This window comes from Ambystoma mexicanum, chromosome 2p (assembly GCF_040938575.1).
Source record: "Ambystoma mexicanum isolate Mex_15411 chromosome 2p, UKY_AmexF1_1, whole genome shotgun sequence".
Lineage (NCBI taxonomy): Eukaryota > Metazoa > Chordata > Amphibia > Caudata > Ambystomatidae > Ambystoma > Ambystoma mexicanum.
This window is the reverse complement of record NC_090923.1, coordinates 833,581,677-833,600,274: the sequence shown is the minus strand read 5'-3', so window position 1 is coordinate 833,600,274 and position 18,598 is coordinate 833,581,677. Positions and strand designations below refer to the sequence as shown.

At 49.0% G+C, this 18,598-nt stretch overlaps 1 protein-coding gene across 2 annotated transcripts in view; it reads left to right on the top strand.

The window, feature by feature from the left end:
- ZC3H4 (zinc finger CCCH-type containing 4) overlaps nt 1–18,598 on the top strand; it is a 748,106-nt gene that overhangs the window by 323,256 nt on the left and 406,252 nt on the right. For both annotated transcript variants that reach the window (XM_069644536.1, XM_069644535.1), the window contains exon 5: nt 12,732–12,886. In XM_069644536.1, the coding sequence (XP_069500637.1) occupies nt 12,732–12,886 (155 nt within the window). The remainder of the gene's footprint in view (nt 1–12,731; nt 12,887–18,598) is intronic.

Sequence of the window (18,598 nt, the reverse complement as noted above, 5' to 3'; positions counted from 1 at the left end):
ACTCAAGCTATGTGGCTGCGATCAGTACCCCGTTGGCTCAGTCACTGTGTCTTGTTTTTTGTGTGGTTTTGTTCTGTTGGGATGGGTATTGTGCCAGTATGTTGGTGTTTCTGGCGTGGGTGGGGGATGGTAAAGGTTATTGTTTTACGTTCAAGGTGCTTGCATGATTACTGTGTTATGTCGCAAAATAATATGTTGAATGGATACTGGGGCTGTCCGGCAAAGTATGATAATTGCGTGTTGCTCTGTTCATTCCAGTGTACCATATCAGTGACCATATGTCCAGACTAGGAGTGGTGATTCCTTAAATATAAGGTCCTGGAATATCAGGGGGGTTACCAACAGAAAAAAAATTCGATTTGTGATCAATGTTCCCTCTAATTATTTTTATCTATGAGCGGAACTGGTTGGCTGTCGTGCGCACATTATTTTCCATGGGCGCAACTGACTAATGAGGTAAGCCACTTTGTGAGCCTTCAAAGTTAGTGAGCTACTTTCTATGAATAGAGTGTGGAAAGGAATTTCCGCTTCCCATTCACTGAGCTTCTTTACACATCTGTGTAAAAGGTACATCTTACAACATGTTTTTCCAGATGCATAAGCTAAAAAATATTTTAGATGTTATTATAAAGACCACTCAGCAACTAGTCCAAGACTTCAAGATCTGCTTCAGTACCTAAAAAAAGTACTCCTGTGCAGAAGAAACTGTTTTTTTAAGCCATTGGAAAAACACTCCTGTGTATTAAAAAAAAAACCATATTGCATAATTGATGTAGCTGTCAAACTATTCAGACAGAATACAGTATTTACAGATGGGATAATGGCAAAGAAAAGGAATGTGTGTCAACACATTCTAATATGAGTTTGTGTGCTACTTTAAGTAATTCAAGGGCCAGGTTAACATGCATAGTTTGTGTAAGGATGTGTAATGATGAAAATTGCATCAGACTAATATCACCTCATAATATGATGGTCACAATTCCTGGGCCTCTGCTTACTATCCACATTGAAATCTCCTGAGAGTTGTGACAACATTTACCCAAAACATGCCTTATAGCTAAGAGACATATACACCATCCATCTTTACTCCCCAAAAACAGGAAAATGTGCCCGACAAAAATGGGAAACACTGAACACATGGGAGCCTAACCCCTGCTTCTACCCACAAAGCTGCACTTATATGTTTTCAAGTTAGTTACCATCAGAACAGTGGCATAGGAAACAACTCTAATACGATTGCTGCCCGATCTCATGAGGAGTTTTGAGAGGAAAGAACATATTTTAATAAGCATAACATATCCTTAGTGGCAAAGCTAATTATTTTTTTACTCTCTGAAAAATCATTTGAATACAAGTAGGGAGCAACATCTTATCAGAGCCATGCTTGCAACCGTGACATAGGAAGTGAAATGACAGGGCTCATAATACAGCCCATAGGAGTGCCCTCCCTTCCTCACCACAGCCAAGACAAAATTCAGCAAGTGCCTTACTTAGGTTTCTAAGGGAGCCGTTTATGAAACTCCCATATATATAACGCCTTTTAACTTAGTAACAGAAATGCTCATCAGTACAACAGATTGAGTGCCTTCCTCTGTAACCAGGGACCCCTCTTCTGTAATTCCTTATCACTTAAATAAGTTGCAGGGGGATGCTTGAGTCAATAAACGAAAGAACACATGATTATATAGAAAAGCTTCAGCAGCAGAGCATAGATAGTAACAAGGTGCAGTTTCCTACCCTTCAGCAAACAAACAACATATTTCCTTCCCTGTCCTGCTGAAAGGCGTTAGTTTTTTAAGTTTGCTGATTTGTTCATCACCAAGGAGTGTTCTCCTCTGCCCTTCCACCTGTACTCCCTCATCCCCCGACTTCTGTGCTAGCCTCCAATACTAGCTGACAGAGCACTGTAAAAAGTGGGGGAATGTTGCAGCAAACACTCACTGGTATATATGCATACCAACAATACTTTGCAAGCAAAACATATTTAATCTCTCATTCTGATATTTTGTGCATTTTAAGAAAATGTAATTAATCGGCATGTACATAATTATTTTGCAGTGCATGCATGATTTCTTGCAACATACCCCACACCTATAATATTAAACAAGTGCTCAGTGAAGCCGTTTCTGTATACCAGCGAGTTACCATACAATTTGTTAAGGTCTATGCCCAATGGAACTCTGAACACTTGGAAAGGATGAAGACTTTGTGAAAATCATTCAACTATCTGAATATCCATGGCCCTAATATTATAGAGGAGTAATGCTAGGAATAGTCGATACCCATTTTCCGTTGCAGGCCAATAAATGATATTGCAATGTCGCTCTCCACATATAGGGTATTGTTAGCAGTATTAAAGTAGGAGATGCTGAGCATAACATTTGTCAACTCAAAATCCTTAGATGGCAAATTATTTGAGTTTCATAATGTGTTAAATTGCAAGGAGACCGCTGCAAAAAACCTACGTGACATATGTACAAAGAAGAGGAAGCATCAAATGAGGCTACACATCCAAGTAGACTGCTTAGTCAAAGTCAGTAACCAATCTTTGGCTGATAGTTGGTTTATATATTGCGGGTGATGCTTTTGGTGAGGCGCCATGTGCAACAGAAATTCTGGTACTTGAACGTTATTCATATTACAACAAATATAAAACAAATGGATCTCGGTACAAGTCTGGTAACCTTTTCGTAGAGCCAAAAGAGGAAGAGGTTGATATCTAAATGAATTCTGGGGCACAAGTTAGAGTCCCAAGGTAAAAGCATGGTAAAGCCAAGCATCGGAGTCATGGGTGGGGAGTAAACATTATTTGGTTAATGTGTCCAGGCAAATCTTGGTTAGATTATGCTGTTCATGGAGCCACTTTTTATATTAGTATTTAACCTCTTGTGGGTGTATTCTGTTGGGGTTTATAGATGTTTAAGGTCACGCTTGCATAGTAGAGCGTTACCGGAATATTAAGATTAGTTAGTTATTTTAAGAGAAAGCAAATGCCAGGTAATTGTTGTGCCTTGTACCTTAATATATCTTTTTAGTTAGGTGAGAATTGTCTGTGCGCGCTGCTAAAAATCTTCTGAGCGGCACCCAGAAGCAAGCTGGGCAAGCGCACATGCGCACAGCTTAGAGGGAACATTGTTTGTGATTAATCATGCCAGTGCACAGTGTCAATGTTGTGTCTGCAGGAGACACATCTGCCTGAGGATGGATCACTCCCGGTGGCTAGAGGCGGGTGGGGGAGGGTTACATCGATATGGGACCCCCTTCTCATCTCAGTCTGGTGGAGTTGTGATATACTTACATCAGTCCTTGTAATTTCGGTTACATGAGAAAATATGTAATGCTTAGGGTTGAAGATTTAGTTTATTAATGTTTATGCTCCTAGTGTTGACTCACCTGAATTCTTTCAGAAGTGCGCTGCCATGATCCATACATTTCCTACATACAAAGAAATGTCGGCGGGGGACTTTAATTTTGCCCTGTCACTAGACTTGGATCGGTCTACGACAACACAAATAGTACTCCCTAAAAGCGCCCATTACCTGAGGGGATATAGCCAAATACATTGGGCTGCTGGATATATGGAGACATATGCATTCCGATATAAAGGAGTTCCCATTTTTTTTCTGGGGCTCATGGCACTGCCTCCAGGATAAGACTACATCATGTTGTCCATACCCCTGGCCGGCACAACACAGCTTACCGGAATGTTACCTAGAACATTATCCGATCATTCCCCTGTTCTGGCCGTTAGTCCCTGATTCGCCACCGCCTCAACCCCTGCCCCCCATGCTAACGTTTTTGTCCCCACGCTCTGGAGGATGCAATGTTCCGGAATGGAATACGGAGGGATAGTCTCGAATATTTTCTTACCAACGTTGACTCTGTCCCCAATTTTAGAACAATCTGGGAGGCCTTTAAGATGTTCATAAGGGGATGCTGCATTTCCAGCGAGGACATGGTCCTCAAATCCTCGAGGGTGACCCTGCGTCATCTAGAAAAAGAGATTAAAGAGCTGGAACATAAACAGACTCTGGGCGGGGACTCGCAGGTCGTGAAGCTCCTAGCAGATATGCGTTTTGAGCATTCCGAGTTCGCGCATAGGGAGGACAAATACTTGGGGGACCCGGTGCTTGCGACCAAATACACTGAAGGTGGCAGACCCAGCCGCACTCTGCCTGGGCGAGCCACAAGGACAGGGGACAGGGAGAGATATTGGCGGTAGCTGACCCAGATGGGGACTTGGTTCGGGAGACTGGCGAGATCAGTAGTAAGGTGTTTCACGATTATTATAGTCGACTGTATTCATCTCAACTGTCTGTCGTCTCAGAGGAAATCAGACCATATCTTGACCGGGTTGGCCTGGGTTGGCTTGACCCTGCAAAGGCGGACCTGATGAACACCCCCACCCCAATTGCGGAAATCTGCAGGGTTATTCGGGATCTTCCTAGCGGTAAAGCCCCTGGGCAGGACAGAATCTCTGTAGAATTCTATAAAGAATATGCTGAGAGTCTCACTCCACATCGATGCAGCATGTACGAATTCTCCATGTCCGCTGGCCTCCACCCGGAGTCCACCAGGACAGCAGTTGTCACACTCCTGCTTAAACCTAACAAGGACCCTCACAGCTGCGCATCATATAGGCCCCTATAACTCATTAATACCGACAAGAAAATCCTGGCAAAACTATTGGCGAATAGACTTCTGCCTGTATGGGAGCCTTAGTTCTACCAGACCAGGCAGGCATTACCCCTGGCAGGTCCACGCAAAATAACCTGAGGTGCCTCTTCTTCCTGATGCATAATGTTAAGGAAGAAGTTCCTGTTGTGGTTGCGGCCCTCAATGCTGTGAAGACCTTTGACTCTGTTGAATGGCCTTTTCTGCTGAAAATCTTGCATAGATCTGGTCTGGGTCGCCATTACATACACTGGATCAGTCTGTTCTTTACTGCCCCACAGGCCATGATATTGTCGAACCAGCTGACTTCAGACAGCATTTTTCCTACTAGGGGAACGAGACAGGGGTGCCCTTTCTCCCCTATCTTCTTTGCCCTAACGGTTGAACCCCTTGCATGCACCATAAGGGAATTTCACTCACACTGAGGGGTTAAGCTTTATTCACATGTCTCCATCATCTCTCTATGCAGACGATATGTTATTTTACGTTAAGGGCCCCAAGGCAAATCTTCAGGGATTCTTAACCCTGCTGCCATCTTCGACCCATCTCACAACTTCTCGCTCTTCTCCAAATCGGTCATCTTCTTTCTACTCAACTTTGCGATCAGCTCACTTTACCTCTACCTGTTGCCAGATTGGTTGGCTAAAAACTTCTTCTCGTCTTCAAAACTATCCGCGGACTTGCCCCACCCTACCTATCCGGTCATCTCTCTCCTTACTCTCACAGTCGCTTGTTATGATCATCCTCGGCTCACCTTCTTGCAACTACTCAAGCCTCCTGCACTCCCGCTCATTTCCGATCCTCCTCTCCTTGCTAACCCTACTCTGGAATGCTTTTCCTCTCACACTCTGCACTACTCCAACTTTATCACTATTTAAATCCAACCTCAAACCCCTGCTCCTTTTTGAAGTACCTGTTTCCTAGCACTGTTATTCCATAGCTCTGATTAGCTCTCTCACTACCCTCAAGGACAACCCTACAACACTTTTCCATCACCCTTACACTCTTAATTTAGCACTAACTGCACCAATCTCGTTCCCATGTTATTCTGTCCTGCCCTTGTCCCTGGATTATGTTTCTACCTTATCCTGCAGCATCTGGTTTTCAAGCCATATTCGCTCACCCCATTGTCAAGGACCCATGTCCTCTGTTATCAATGTTAATCCGTATACGTCCTGGTCCCCTTTTCTCCATCCTTGTGGGTGTCCTCCAACATGGGAACGGTACCAGAACCTTTGGCAGTGGAACATCAGCTACCCCTTTAAATTTATTATAGCGTGAAGGGGGTGGCCCGGGGTGTAAGAACGACCACAAGTTCCCACCCTCCAGCGTCTCACCTCAGTCCCTTTTTCCGCACGGACGGTGTCAAACCTGGCAGCTAGGCGCAGAAACATTTTTAACGTTCCTCGTGCTCCCCTTCTTTTGCATTTTCTAATTTCTTCTAACTTGTTCACTTACCTTATTTGCCTTGCCTCCCCTGGCATATGACAACATGAGGCTTCATGAGATGTGCATCCTGCGATCAGTCATACCCAGCCACGGACCCCCACGTGCTCAGTCTTGAGTGCCTGGGGCTGTTGGGTTTGTTGAAGAATCAACTTTCCCACTAGAGGGAGATCTTTCACTCTTCACCACCCGGTCATCTGAAGGACTTCGTGATCAAGACCTCGCGTCACGAGAAGGTAGGCCTTCTATTCCCCAAGGCACCCCAGCTTGGAGACTCCTTCCCGTGGTCTCTGGCTGGGAGGGTCCCTCGGACTCGGGTGGTAGGCACAAGGCCGTCAAGTCTACTGGCTCCCTAGCTAAGGGGCCCAGGGGTTCATGTGGGCAAGCCACGAGGAGCGGTCCAGCTCCTCTTCTATGTCTTCTGCACCGGGGTGCAAGGAGCTTTCAAGCTCTGGTTCGAGGCGCAAGGGTGAGGCGCGGTCCTGTACGACTACCAGCCCGGTGGCCGAGGGCATAAAGCCTCCCGGAGTCCATTCAGAGGTTGTGACACAGGGGGACAGTTTGACTTCCAGCCCCGCTGGCTGAGGGCCATAGGCCTACGGAAGCCCTCTCCAAGGTCAGCGGTTCTGCTTCAGGGTCACAACGCAAACAGCCCTCGCCCATGTCGGCCCCAGCGCAAAGTTCAGAGTCCTCAAGCCCTCCCTCCAGGGTGTAGCGCAGGCTCCCAAAATGGCAGACAAGCACGTGGCCGTGCCTGCATGACCAGCGGCCATCTTAGATTCCGTCAGTAGGTCTCGGGCAGCCCCATCGCCCTTGGAATGGGTGGCGCAAGGAGAATCCAGTCCTCTCCCTTCGAGAAGCAACTCGTAGTTCAGGGCCCAAGCTGGGAGTACCCACAGGGCTCACTCTCCTCCTCTTGATCAGAGGCTAAGAGCAAAGCCCCTAGTTCTGGTCTGGAAACATACGCCTTCAGACAGTTAGTGTGATGGACCCTAGGGGCCCCCTTGGGGTTGCCCAAGTCCACTAAATTGACACCTCCAAGTTTGCCTACAATCTTGTAGGGTCCAATCCACTTGTCATAAGGCCTTCTGCCTTGTAGATGCCATAACCAATACAAGCTGGTCTGGAGTGAATTCCACCTTGTGGAACGGATGAATCGGACGGACCGGATGAATCGGACGGACCGGTTGAATCGGAGGGACCGGTTGAATCGGACTACAACGACAGAACGGATGTATGGAATCAATGGAGTAGATCATGTGGATAAAGGGTTGAGTGGATGGAATGGATGGAAAGGACTTGTAGATTAAATGGATGTAACGGACGAAATGGATGAACAGACTAAGCGGAATGAACAGACAGAGTAAATAAAAACGGATAGAATAGATGGTACGGATGGAGTGCTCAATCTCAAGCGCTTTACTGATAACTACCATATCACACTACCATGCCCACTCTCTCCTATACACCACCACTCAACTAGAACACAGCGATACTATGACACATTCGGTATAGCTGTTCTCCTACTAACACCCGCCTCATACGCCTCATCATCCTAATTAAACACAGCTAGTTGATCACACACTGCTAGCCTAAGCGTCTCCTCAGGCCTAACGCAGCCAGAAATCAGTCTGGGTGTCCACCCTCCAGAATGAACACATACAACTGACCTCCCCACTACCACACCTATCGCTAAGAAGCAGCTATCATGCAACTGCCACACTGGCTGCACACATATCCGGGGCACCCACGCACCTTATGACTCTCTCTCTCTACTGACTTGAACTACGGTTCCAGAGGGCGTTCAACCTACCAGCGTTTTGAGATCATACCAATGGTATATAAGGCACTATATAAATGCTGAGTAACATAACATAACATATATTCATGCTACCCAACCTTATGGTTAGTGGGCCGTGCTCCCTCTTGCCTTCCAGTGGCCTGCAAGGACCATTTCTTTTAGCAGGTCCTCCTGCTTATGTGCTCTCCACAGATGGTGGGATTCCTTAAGGATCTCATTAAGGAGGTGGTACTCCACTTGGTGCCTCCAAGATCTCCTCATTTCGGCCCTGTGTCTGTCCCACCAGTGGGTCCCGGTACAGCAGCCCCTGGTTCCTCCGGTCCAGGTCCCCCTTCCGCCTCCAACTCTGATGGCCACTCTTCCAAGGCCTTTGCCGCAGATGCCTGTCGCTCCGCAGCCCTCTTTGGGGTCAGACCAGGGGGGATTCATCCGGCTCCACCTCAGCAGGACCCGGACTCGCCCCCACCTGACAAAAATGGAGGAGAGGGAGAGATGAAGCGCAGGAAGAGGAGCCTTCTGCGACAGTCAAGGTGTTTCATGACCGTCTTCAGGGCCTAGCGGAGTTCTTGGGGTTCCCCATCTGGAACAGACCCCTCAGGAGCCAGGGGTGCTTGCAGAGGTTCCGGCCTTGCATGCTGCGGGTCACTCGGGTATTCCCCTTAAAAAAGACGTGCTCTCTTTGGCCAAGAAAGTCTGGGAGTAGCCACGGGCCAACACCCAGATGAACAAGTAGCTGGATAGCTGGTTTCGACTCCTGGATAGGGAACCAGTCCTCCTAACATCACACCCTCAGCACATTCTTCAGTAGTTGCGGCTACGACTTTATATTCAAAGTCTTCCTCTTCCATGGCTGACGCTGCCTCCAATTGTTTGTCCAAAGAGGACAAGGTACTCGAGTCTTTAGGCAGGAAATGCTACTTCAGTGCCGGTCTTCATCTACACCAGGTCAATGCCGACGCCATCCTTGCGACGGTGAACCACAAATTGCGGCGCGAGATTAGGGAATTTATCCCAGAATTGCCTGTGGAGAGACGGGCCTTCTTCAAGGCAGGTCTAGCGGATGCGGTTGTGCAGGATCTTACGGAGTCCAGGGTCTCCCATATTTACACAGCCATCAGGGGCCTCTGCTTAGGTGTCAAGATGAGGCGGACGGCGTGGATGCACGCAACAAAAGCTTCCACAGACGTTCAGGATAGGATCCCTGACCTCCCGTTTGAGGAGTTTGATCTGTTCTACTCTTCTACAGACGATGAATTAACAAAAATGAAGACGTCCACCCGTCTTAACCAAGCTGGGGCCAAAATCCTACCCACAGAGCCAGGACAGGGCCAGATTTCATACTGCGCTCCTTTTAGCGGCTCCAAGGGGTTTCATGACTGTAGAACCCGCCAGCCTGACTGGTTGCCTAGTGAGCACAGGAGGAAGCAGCAGAGAACATTGCAGGGCTTTTCCCGCTCCCCCTCCTGTATACCGGCCTCAATGGCAAAAAGCAATGACGTTTCGGTCCGCAACCATAGTTCTCCTGTGGGGGGCCGGTTGGCTCTCTTTGTGAGTAACTGGAAGTTTTCTTTCACGAATCCTTGGTTTCTATTAGTAGTCTCCACAGGGTTTAGTCTCCCTCTTACTTTCCCCTCTCCTTCATCTCCTCTGCTGTTGCAGATAGGGTTGCGTGCACTTGCAGGTGGTGGAATCAGTACCCCCTCCAGACAGGGCCTCTGGGTATTGCTCAAGAACAACCAGGTGAGCCTGATGGTTGTCCTGGGCCTGTAATTCCTCAACTTGCCTTTACCCCTTTAGTGCTTCAAGATGATCACTCCTGCTCACATAGAGTCACTGTACGCAGGGGACTGGATGTGTTCCTTAGAACTCAAAGATGCGTACCTACATGTCCTCAACTTTCTACCGCACCAAAAATTCCTGTGGTTCACGATTATGTCCCACCATTTTCAATGCAGAGTGCTGCGGTCTGGCCTCAACTCGGCTTCTTGTGTGTTCACGAAGCTTATAAATGCAGTGGCAGGCTTCCTTCGCTTGGGAGGCTATCATCTATACCCTTATCTGGATGACTGGTTGACGAGGGCCAGCTCTCCGGAGGGGGCCATTCACTCCTACTAGTGGATGTGTTGCATCAACTAGGGTTTTCTCTCAACCAGCGGAAGTCGCAGTTAACCACCACCCCAGACCCCCAGACATTGTGTTTCCCAGAGTAAGGTGGGATACGTTAATTCAGAGGGTGTTCCCCATGGGAGATGCAGGCTTCTGGCCCTCCAGAGGGCAATTCGTCATTTCCTGACCAACTCAACTACCTTGGTGTGGTGGTTCCAACACCTGCTCGGTCTCATGGCTTCATGCATGCTCATAGTATGGAATTCCAGACTCGAGATGCAACGCCTCCAGCCTTGGCATCTTGTTGGGACCAGGAAACGGGAGCGCAATCGGGCAAGCTGCCTATCCATCAGAGTCTCCTTCCCGATCTTCACTGGTTGCTCCTCGATAGCAATGTGGTGGTGGTAGCCCCCTTCTCTAAGTCGGATCCTACCTTGGTGGTTACAACGGATCTCTCCCTCTTGGGCTGAGGGGCGACTATTCAATCCATGGTGCATGATCCGGGCGGAGGTCCTACTCTATATCAACCTTCTGGAGCTAAGGGCAGTGGGTCTAGCGCTCAAGTTTTTCTTGCCAGTCATCAAGGGCAAGGCGGTCCTGGTCAGGGCCGACAATTCGACAACAATGTTCTACTTGAACAAGCAAGGGGGGACCTGGCCTCCTCCCCTCTGCATGGAAGCGGTCTCTATCTGGGAGTGGGCGTTGGTGGGGATCTGGATCTCTGCGTTTAATTACCCGGACACAGCAATGTGGAGGTGGACCAGTTTAGCCGATTGGGGTACAACAACTATGTGTGAGAATTACACAGCAACTCCTTGTTACCTCTCCTCCAGACATGGGGGTTCCTGGATCTGGACTTATTCCCTTCTCTTCTCCTCAGAACTCCAAGTGTCCCCTCTTTGCGTCATGGGTGGGTCGGTGCCTGGGATGGCTGGGAGATGCGTTCCAGCTCTGCTGGCACAGACGCAGGCGCTATATTTTTTTCTCCTCCTCCGCTGCTCCAGCGGACCCTTAGCAAATTTCGGGCCTTGGCAGGCTACAGACTTATCGTGATTGCCCCATGTTGGCCGTTGAGGGCTTGGTTCTTCCAACTCTTCCAGCTAAGGTCGCAGGGCCCGGTCCATCTTCCGATACAAGGCAGGGGCATCCTTAGTCAGCAGGACAGGGCGGTGGAACACCTGGACCCAGCCAAACTGGCGCTCTCGGCTTGGCTCCTGATCAGCTGACTCTCCAAAGGTAACTGGGAGATCATACAGGAAGCTGTCCATTTGCTTGCAATATAGGAGTAAGTGGACCAGGTTCTGTCTCCTGCTCTTTGGACGACATGTTGTATTTTTCTAAGCATCTGCCCGGTCGGGGGTCCAGGTGGATACTTGCCGCACTTACTTGGCAGCCATCGGCGCATAAAAGAACTCTGATCAGACTTTCTCAGTGTCTAACCCGGTGGTTAAGGCCCACCTCCAGGGTATGTCCAGAATGTTCCCACCTGTGCTTAGGCCACATCCGATCTGGGATCTTGATGTGGTTCTCGCCGCCTTACAGCATAGGCCTTTCGAACCCATGGCATCGGTCGACATCAGATGGGTCACTCTGAAAGCGGTTCTGCTGGTGGCATTCACCTCTCCGCGTAGAATCAGCGAGCTGCAGGAGCTGTCATTGTGCGAACCCTTAGCAACCTTTCTCGGCAACAAGGTGATCTTGCACACTCATACAAACGTCTTGCTCAAGGTGGGCACACAGTTACACTTAAACCAGGAAATGTGCATGCCCCTGTTATTCCTGAATCCACAGTCGGAGGCAGAAAGAGTATTGCATTCCCTGGAACTCTGACGAGTGCTCAAGTTCAGTCTCTCCCGGACAAGACTCTTCTGGAAGTCAGAGGTTTTTCTCTTCACATTTGGTGGTGTGGCTCCCGGCTCCCAGGTCCAAGGCCTGCATAGCCCGTTGGATGGTTCAGGCCATTTAAGAAGCTTACTTGGCCATGGGTAAGACGGTGCTTGCGGGTATTCATGCTAAAACAGTTCAGACCAAGGCTCCTGCTGTTTCCTTTCAGAGGCACACTTCTTGGGAAGTCATTAGTAAGGCAGCTACGTGGACCACTCTGTCCACTTTCTGTAAGCATTATTCTATGGATACCTGTTCCAGACGGGATGCAGAGTTTAGTCAGGTGGTTCTGAGGAACCTTTTCGCTTCTACCTAAGTTTGAGGCATGGGTTACAGCTCCACCCAGTTGTTTTGTTTCGGTGGAATCGCCCACAAGGATGGAGGAAAAGGGATGGGACATATGAGTAATTAACGTTGCTCACTGTAGTGACTAGAGTACTCAAAGTCCTTAGCCCCCTTTCCTCCATACGTCCCACCCACCTTACCCTGCCAGTATGCCAGGGGCTAAAATTGTCTGTGCAGCCCCCGATATGCTAAAACGGGACCGAGGTGAGGCACCTACGAGGGGGGGTGGGGGGGCTATCTGCTTTGGGGCCGTTGCTACTCACGGGGACGCACCTTAGCGCTATACTAAATGGAAAGGGGTAGCACATTATTCACTGCCAAAGGTTATGGTACCGTCCCCATGTTGGGGGACGTCCACAAGGATGGAGGAAAGGGGACTAAGGACTATGAGTAATATTTTGTAGGTGTTTTTGTACTAAAAATGCATTGCTTTCCTGTGATTTCTATACCTAAAATAAATTCTAATTTTTAACAGGATTAAGAAGTCGAGGCAGAGGCTTCAGGGGTCATGGGAGCAGAGGCCCAATGAGAGCAAGAGGAGCCTACAGAGGAAGAGGTGGGAGAGGCCGAGGTTCGATGGGTGGAGAACATCTTGAGGAGGAAGATGAAATGTATGATGAAGAGATGGAAGTAAGTTGTGGACTACAGAAATGATTATGCCAAACTGTTTTTCGAAGGGATTGTGTCCTCCGACGTATTCCTCATCTTAGATATCTCCTTCCAGCTCTGCTGGCCTCGGAAAATTTTTTCTCTCTAGAGGGCGCTGCGCGTCGACGTCCTCCGAGTCGATGTCCCTCGACAGCCGCCGTATCGACGTCGACGTCATCCTGCCTATAAAGGCTGCGCGCAGCGTCCGTTGCTCAGTTCCGTTTTTCCGCGCTTACTCAGTGCCTCGGAATACCGTTGCTCAGTTCTTGTCAGATTAATCCTATTTACCTCAAGTCATTCGATCTGTACTCGATGGCTTCCTCGTCGGAACCGACAACTCCTCGATCCGGCTTCAAAAAATGCCGAGATTGTGGAAAAAAGATGTCGCTGACTGACCCTCACAGAGTTTGTCTGTGGTGTTTGGGAGCTGAACACCATTGTTCGGAATGCGAGGACTGTATGTCCATGACAGCTAAGGCCCTGAAGGAGCGTAGGGGGAAGCTGGAGAAAGGTAAGACTTTTAAAGCTTCATCTTCTTCGACGAAGTCGAGACACTCGTCTCCTCGTCACCATTCGCGCTCCAGGTCTCGGAGTGGGTCTCATCACTCCTCGAGATCGAAGCACTCGAAGAGGAGACGTCGAAGATCCCCTTCTCCGTCTTCCTCTTCCTCTGTTTCGCCAAAAAGAATCCCTTGCCCCACGAAACATAGTTCCTGGGCTGAATGGGAGGAATTCCGCAAAAATATGATGAGCGTCTTCGAGAAAGCGGCCTCGACCCCCTCAAAGACTGCCGAGAGCGATGCTCTGGTCGAAAGACCCGAAGGTCAAAAACGCCGCGAGTCGCAGTACCCGGCGAAGGAAACCTCTCGAGCGCGTCTCGAACCCTCGAGTAGGACTATGACCTCCAAACCTTCCTCGAAGGTTCCGTCGACGAGGGTTCCGTCGACGCCGAGGTCGATGTCTTCGACGCCGTTGTCGAAGGGACCTTCGACACATGGGTCTGTCGACTTGACGCCAGCTTCGACACCGGCGTCGACGCCAAGAAAAGTCACGGTTACGACACACCCAGTGACTATCCTCAGGTCCTCGACGTCGATGGCTTCGAGATTGTCGAGTAGAATTCCAATTCTGTCGAGGTCTTCGAGGCCTCCGCCTTTGTTTTCGACGCCACGCTCGAAGCCTTCGGCGTCGACGACATCGACGTTTTCGAGGCCGATAATGACAAGTTCGGCACCCTCTGCCTTGGAAATGGGATTTACTCCCTTTATGAGTTCAGAACAATTGAGAACTATGTCCTCAATTTTGGAAGAGGGTGAATTGTCTGAACAGGAAGACACATTTGAGTTGCAGGGACCTGTAACCCCAATTAGAGAGGAAATTTCCTCTGAAGAACGCAGGTTAAAGGATCTTCATGATTCCTTACATGAGGCAAGTGGGTTAGACACTTCCCCTGAGGTGGAGTTTGCTAGGCCAGACCCGGGGGAGCATGCTGAAACCCCCTATAGAGCCTTAATGGCCAGAATCACAGAGTTCATGGGGTGGTCTGCACCTTCACAATCTTTCCAACAAGATGACCTCACGGATATTCTTGACAAAGGCCCACAGGAGGATCCTATGGTGCCTTTTCATAAAGCTCTTCAGAGGAAGATCATGACAAACTGGGAAACCACAGATGTCGTACCAGCAGTAAATAAAAAACTGTCTACAAAATACAGGGTATCTTCTACAGACCCGGAGTTTTTGTCTAAACACCCATCCCCAGAAAGTCTGGTGGTACAGGCAGCATCCTCTACCGATGTCAAGACGGCTTATCCTACCGTCCCACAGGACAGGGACGATAAAAAATATGATGCTATGGCAAAGAAAGTCTTTTCAGCATGTAGCATGGCGTTAAAATCTGTTAATGCTACTTGCACCCTTGCTAGGTTCAGCCATACACTTTGGGAGTGTGCTTCTACAGCGGCTGACTGCATCCCGGAGGGAGAAGAAAGGGATGCGTTCCTGAATATTATACAGGACGGTAAAGACGCTATGTGCGAATCCCTCCAGACGGGCATTGATTCGGCTGACAGTATCAGCAGAGCAATGGCGGCAAGTACATCAACCAGGAGATTCGCTTGGTTGAGAAAGTCTGGTTTTGCCCAAGATGTGCAAGCCAGGCTCTTGAACATGCCATTCGATGGCTCTTCTTTGTTCGGGAAAAAGGCGGATGACAGTTTAGAGAAACTGCAAACTTCAAAAGCAAAATCCCTAGGAGCTGCAATCCGTCAGACTCCTTTTCGTCCCACAGGAACCTCTGCGAGGGGCAAGTCCTTTTGCTTCTACTCTGCATTCGGAAGAGGTAGAGGACGACCGGCTCAAAGGGGACAAAGAAGAACTACCCGAGGTGGACGGGGTAGATATTCAAAAGCCGCAGCAACAGCAGGTGCCTCTTTACCATCGGCATCTGCATCAGCCGCCCCAAAACCACTCTGAGGACTTCCCTCACAGGACACCTGTAGGAGGCAGGTTGACTCAACATCTGGCGGTATGGCAGGCTATCACGTCAGATGCTTGGGCATTGGAAACAGTTGCCCAAGGTTACTGCCTGCCTTTCCTACGTATACCTCAGAGTCATCCACTGGGGATCAGCTCTCAGAAAGCTCCAGATCCGCTCCTCTTGCAGGAAATTTTGGACCTGCTAGAGAAAGGTGCCATAGAACCGGTACCTGTAGCGGAGAGGAACAAGGGCTGGTACTCCCCTTACTTTCTCATTCCAAAGAAAGACGGAGGACTGAGACCCATCTTGGACTTGCGAGAATTGAACAAATTCCTCAGAAAAGACAAATTCAAGATGGTCACTCTTTCTCAGATCCTCCAGGCCCTTCAGTTCCAGGACTGGTTGGTATCTCTGGACCTTCAGGACGCTTATTTCCATGTGCCTATCCATCTCAAACAAAGGAAATACCTGAGGTTTGCAATTGGCAACTCTCACTATCAATTTCGAGTGCTGCCATTTGGGCTGACCTCCGCCCCGAGGGTCTTCACCAAGTTAATGTCGCTAGTGGCTGCAAGTCTAAGGAGGGAAGCGATTCACGTCTACCCCTACCTGGACGATTGGTTGATCAGGGCTGTTTCTTCGGAACAAGCTCAGATCCAGCTAAATCACGTGTGCCACTTCCTTCACAGACTGGGCTTCTCCCTCAATTTAAAGAAGACACAAATGATACCATCGCAGAGACTCCAGTTCATAGGAGCGATCCTGGACACTTCCCTGGGAAAAGCCTCGCCACCAGAGGTGAGGGCTCAAGATATTCTACAGATGGCTACCAAGTTCCAACATGCCCAACGTCTCCCAGCCTTCGACTTTTTGAGGTTGCTAGGCCTCATGGCATCCTGCATTTTCCTAGTGCCAGAGGCTCGCCTGAGAATGAGATCCCTCCAGTGGGCACTGAGGACTCAGTGGTCACAATTCTCAGGGAGAATGACAGATCTTCTTCAGATTCCCGGCAAGGTGGCTCGAGACCTTCAGTGGTGGGCCTGTCAGGAGAACATTCTGAAAGGAGAACAGTTTTGGCAACCCTGGCCGGAGATAACAGTAGTCACGGATGCCTCACTCACGGGGTGGGGAGCCCACGCCAACGACTTGACCATCAGCGGTCGTTGGTCTCCATCGGAGTCCAGACTACATATCAACCTGTTAGAGCTGAGAGCCATCAGACTTGCGCTGAAGGCGTTCCTGCCAGCTGTACAAGGGAAGAACGTCCTGATAATGACGGACAACACGGTGGCCATGCATTACCTCAACAAAAGAGGAGGCGTAGGATCACTACCCCTGTGCAGAGAGGCGATGCAGCTCTGGTTTTGGGCAATCCAAGAAGGAATATCTCTATCGGCAGTTCACCTAGCCGGGGAGAAGAACTTGACAGCGGACGCTCTGAGCAGGCAGAACACAGTCACCCACGAGTGGGAGCTAGCTCAGGAAGTCCTTCAAGAGATCTTCGCCCTTTGGGGAACCCCTCAGGTAGATCTGTTCGCCACCAGCCTAAACAGGAAATGCGACCTGTTCTGCTCAAGGGAATTTCCCCCGAGAGGAGCTCTGGGAGACGCGTTCATAGTGGACTGGGAGTTTCCGCTTCTGTACGCCTTCCCACCGGTCCCTGTCATTCCTCAAATGACCAGGAGGTTGAGAAGATTCCGGCGAACCATGATCCTAATTGCCCCGGATTGGGCCAGGAGAACGTGGTACCCGGACCTTCTAGACTTGTCCATCTGCCCTCCAATTCGACTTCCACTCAGAGAGAACCTACTCTCACAGAAGGGAGGTCAGGTTCTCCATCCAGACATCAAAACCCTCAACCTTCACGCTTGGCTTCTGAAAGGCTGAGGTACAAGGATTGGGACCTCCCTGATGATGTTACGGAGGTGTTGCTTTCGGCAAGGAGGCCAGCAACAAAGTCTTTATACCGCTGCCGTTGGAACAGATTTTGCAGCTGGTGTAGAGAACAGAATATCGACCCTTTTTCATGTGGTACACCAATGGTTTTGTCCTTCCTACTATATTTGGCAAATTCAGGCCTTCAAGTTGGCACCATTAAGGGCTATCTCGCAGCGCTATCCATCATTAAGCGTACTGCGGAAGAACCATCCTATTTCAAATTACCCTTGGTAATACAGTTTCTAAAGGGGTTAACCAATGTTTATCCCCCAAGACCATTCCAAGTTCCCCTATGGGATTTAAACTTAGTACTAACTTTCCTGATGGGCACACCTTTCGAACCTCTCCATTCTTGTTTGTTAAGATTCCTTACCCTTAAAACTGTTTTATTAATAGCACTTACATCTGCTAGAAGGGTGAGCGAATTACAAGATCTTTCTTGTAAACCCCCCTCACACAATATTTCACAAAGACAAAGTTGTCCTGCAAGTGAAGCCTAATTTCCTCCCAAAGGTGGTTTCTGAATTCCATATCACTCAGAAGATTACCCTACCATCTTTCTATCCTCCTCCTCACCCGGGGAAAGAGGAAGAGAGGTTACACAGGCTAGACCCTAGGAGGGCTTTAAGTTTTTACATCAGTAGACTAGCCAGGATAAGACAGGCAGACCAGCTGTTTGTAGGTTACGCAGGTCACAAGCTGGGGTTACCAATAACTAAGCAGACCATTTCCAGATGGATCATTCTAGCCATTCTGGAATGTTATAAACTGGCAGGGAAAGAGCCCCCTCAAAACCTTAGGGCTCATTCGACCAGAGGTATTGCAGCTTCATCGGCCCTCAAAAGAGGCGTGCCGGTTAAAGACATCTGTGCGGCCGCTACATGGTCGTCTGTCCATACCTTTACACGTTTTTACAATTTGGATTCCTCCTCCAGTCAAGAGACTAGGTTTGGAAGGGCTGTACTGCATTCTATTCATCAATAGAAGACAGCGTGAAGTCAGTACTCCCTCCTCCGATAATAGAATACTGCTATGGGAGCCTATCTAAGATGAGGAATACGTCAGAGGACACAATCCCTTCGAAGAACAAGTTACTTCTTACCTGGTAACGTTCTTTCGACGGGATGTTCCTCCGACGTATTCCTCATCGACCCTCCCATCCATCCCCGCAGTTCTACTTCTCTTGTTGTTGCAGCTTACGCTCCTTCAGGGTGATTAGTTTAGTCCAGAAAGTATTATTGTGGGCTACAAAACGGAACTGAGCAACGGACGCTGCG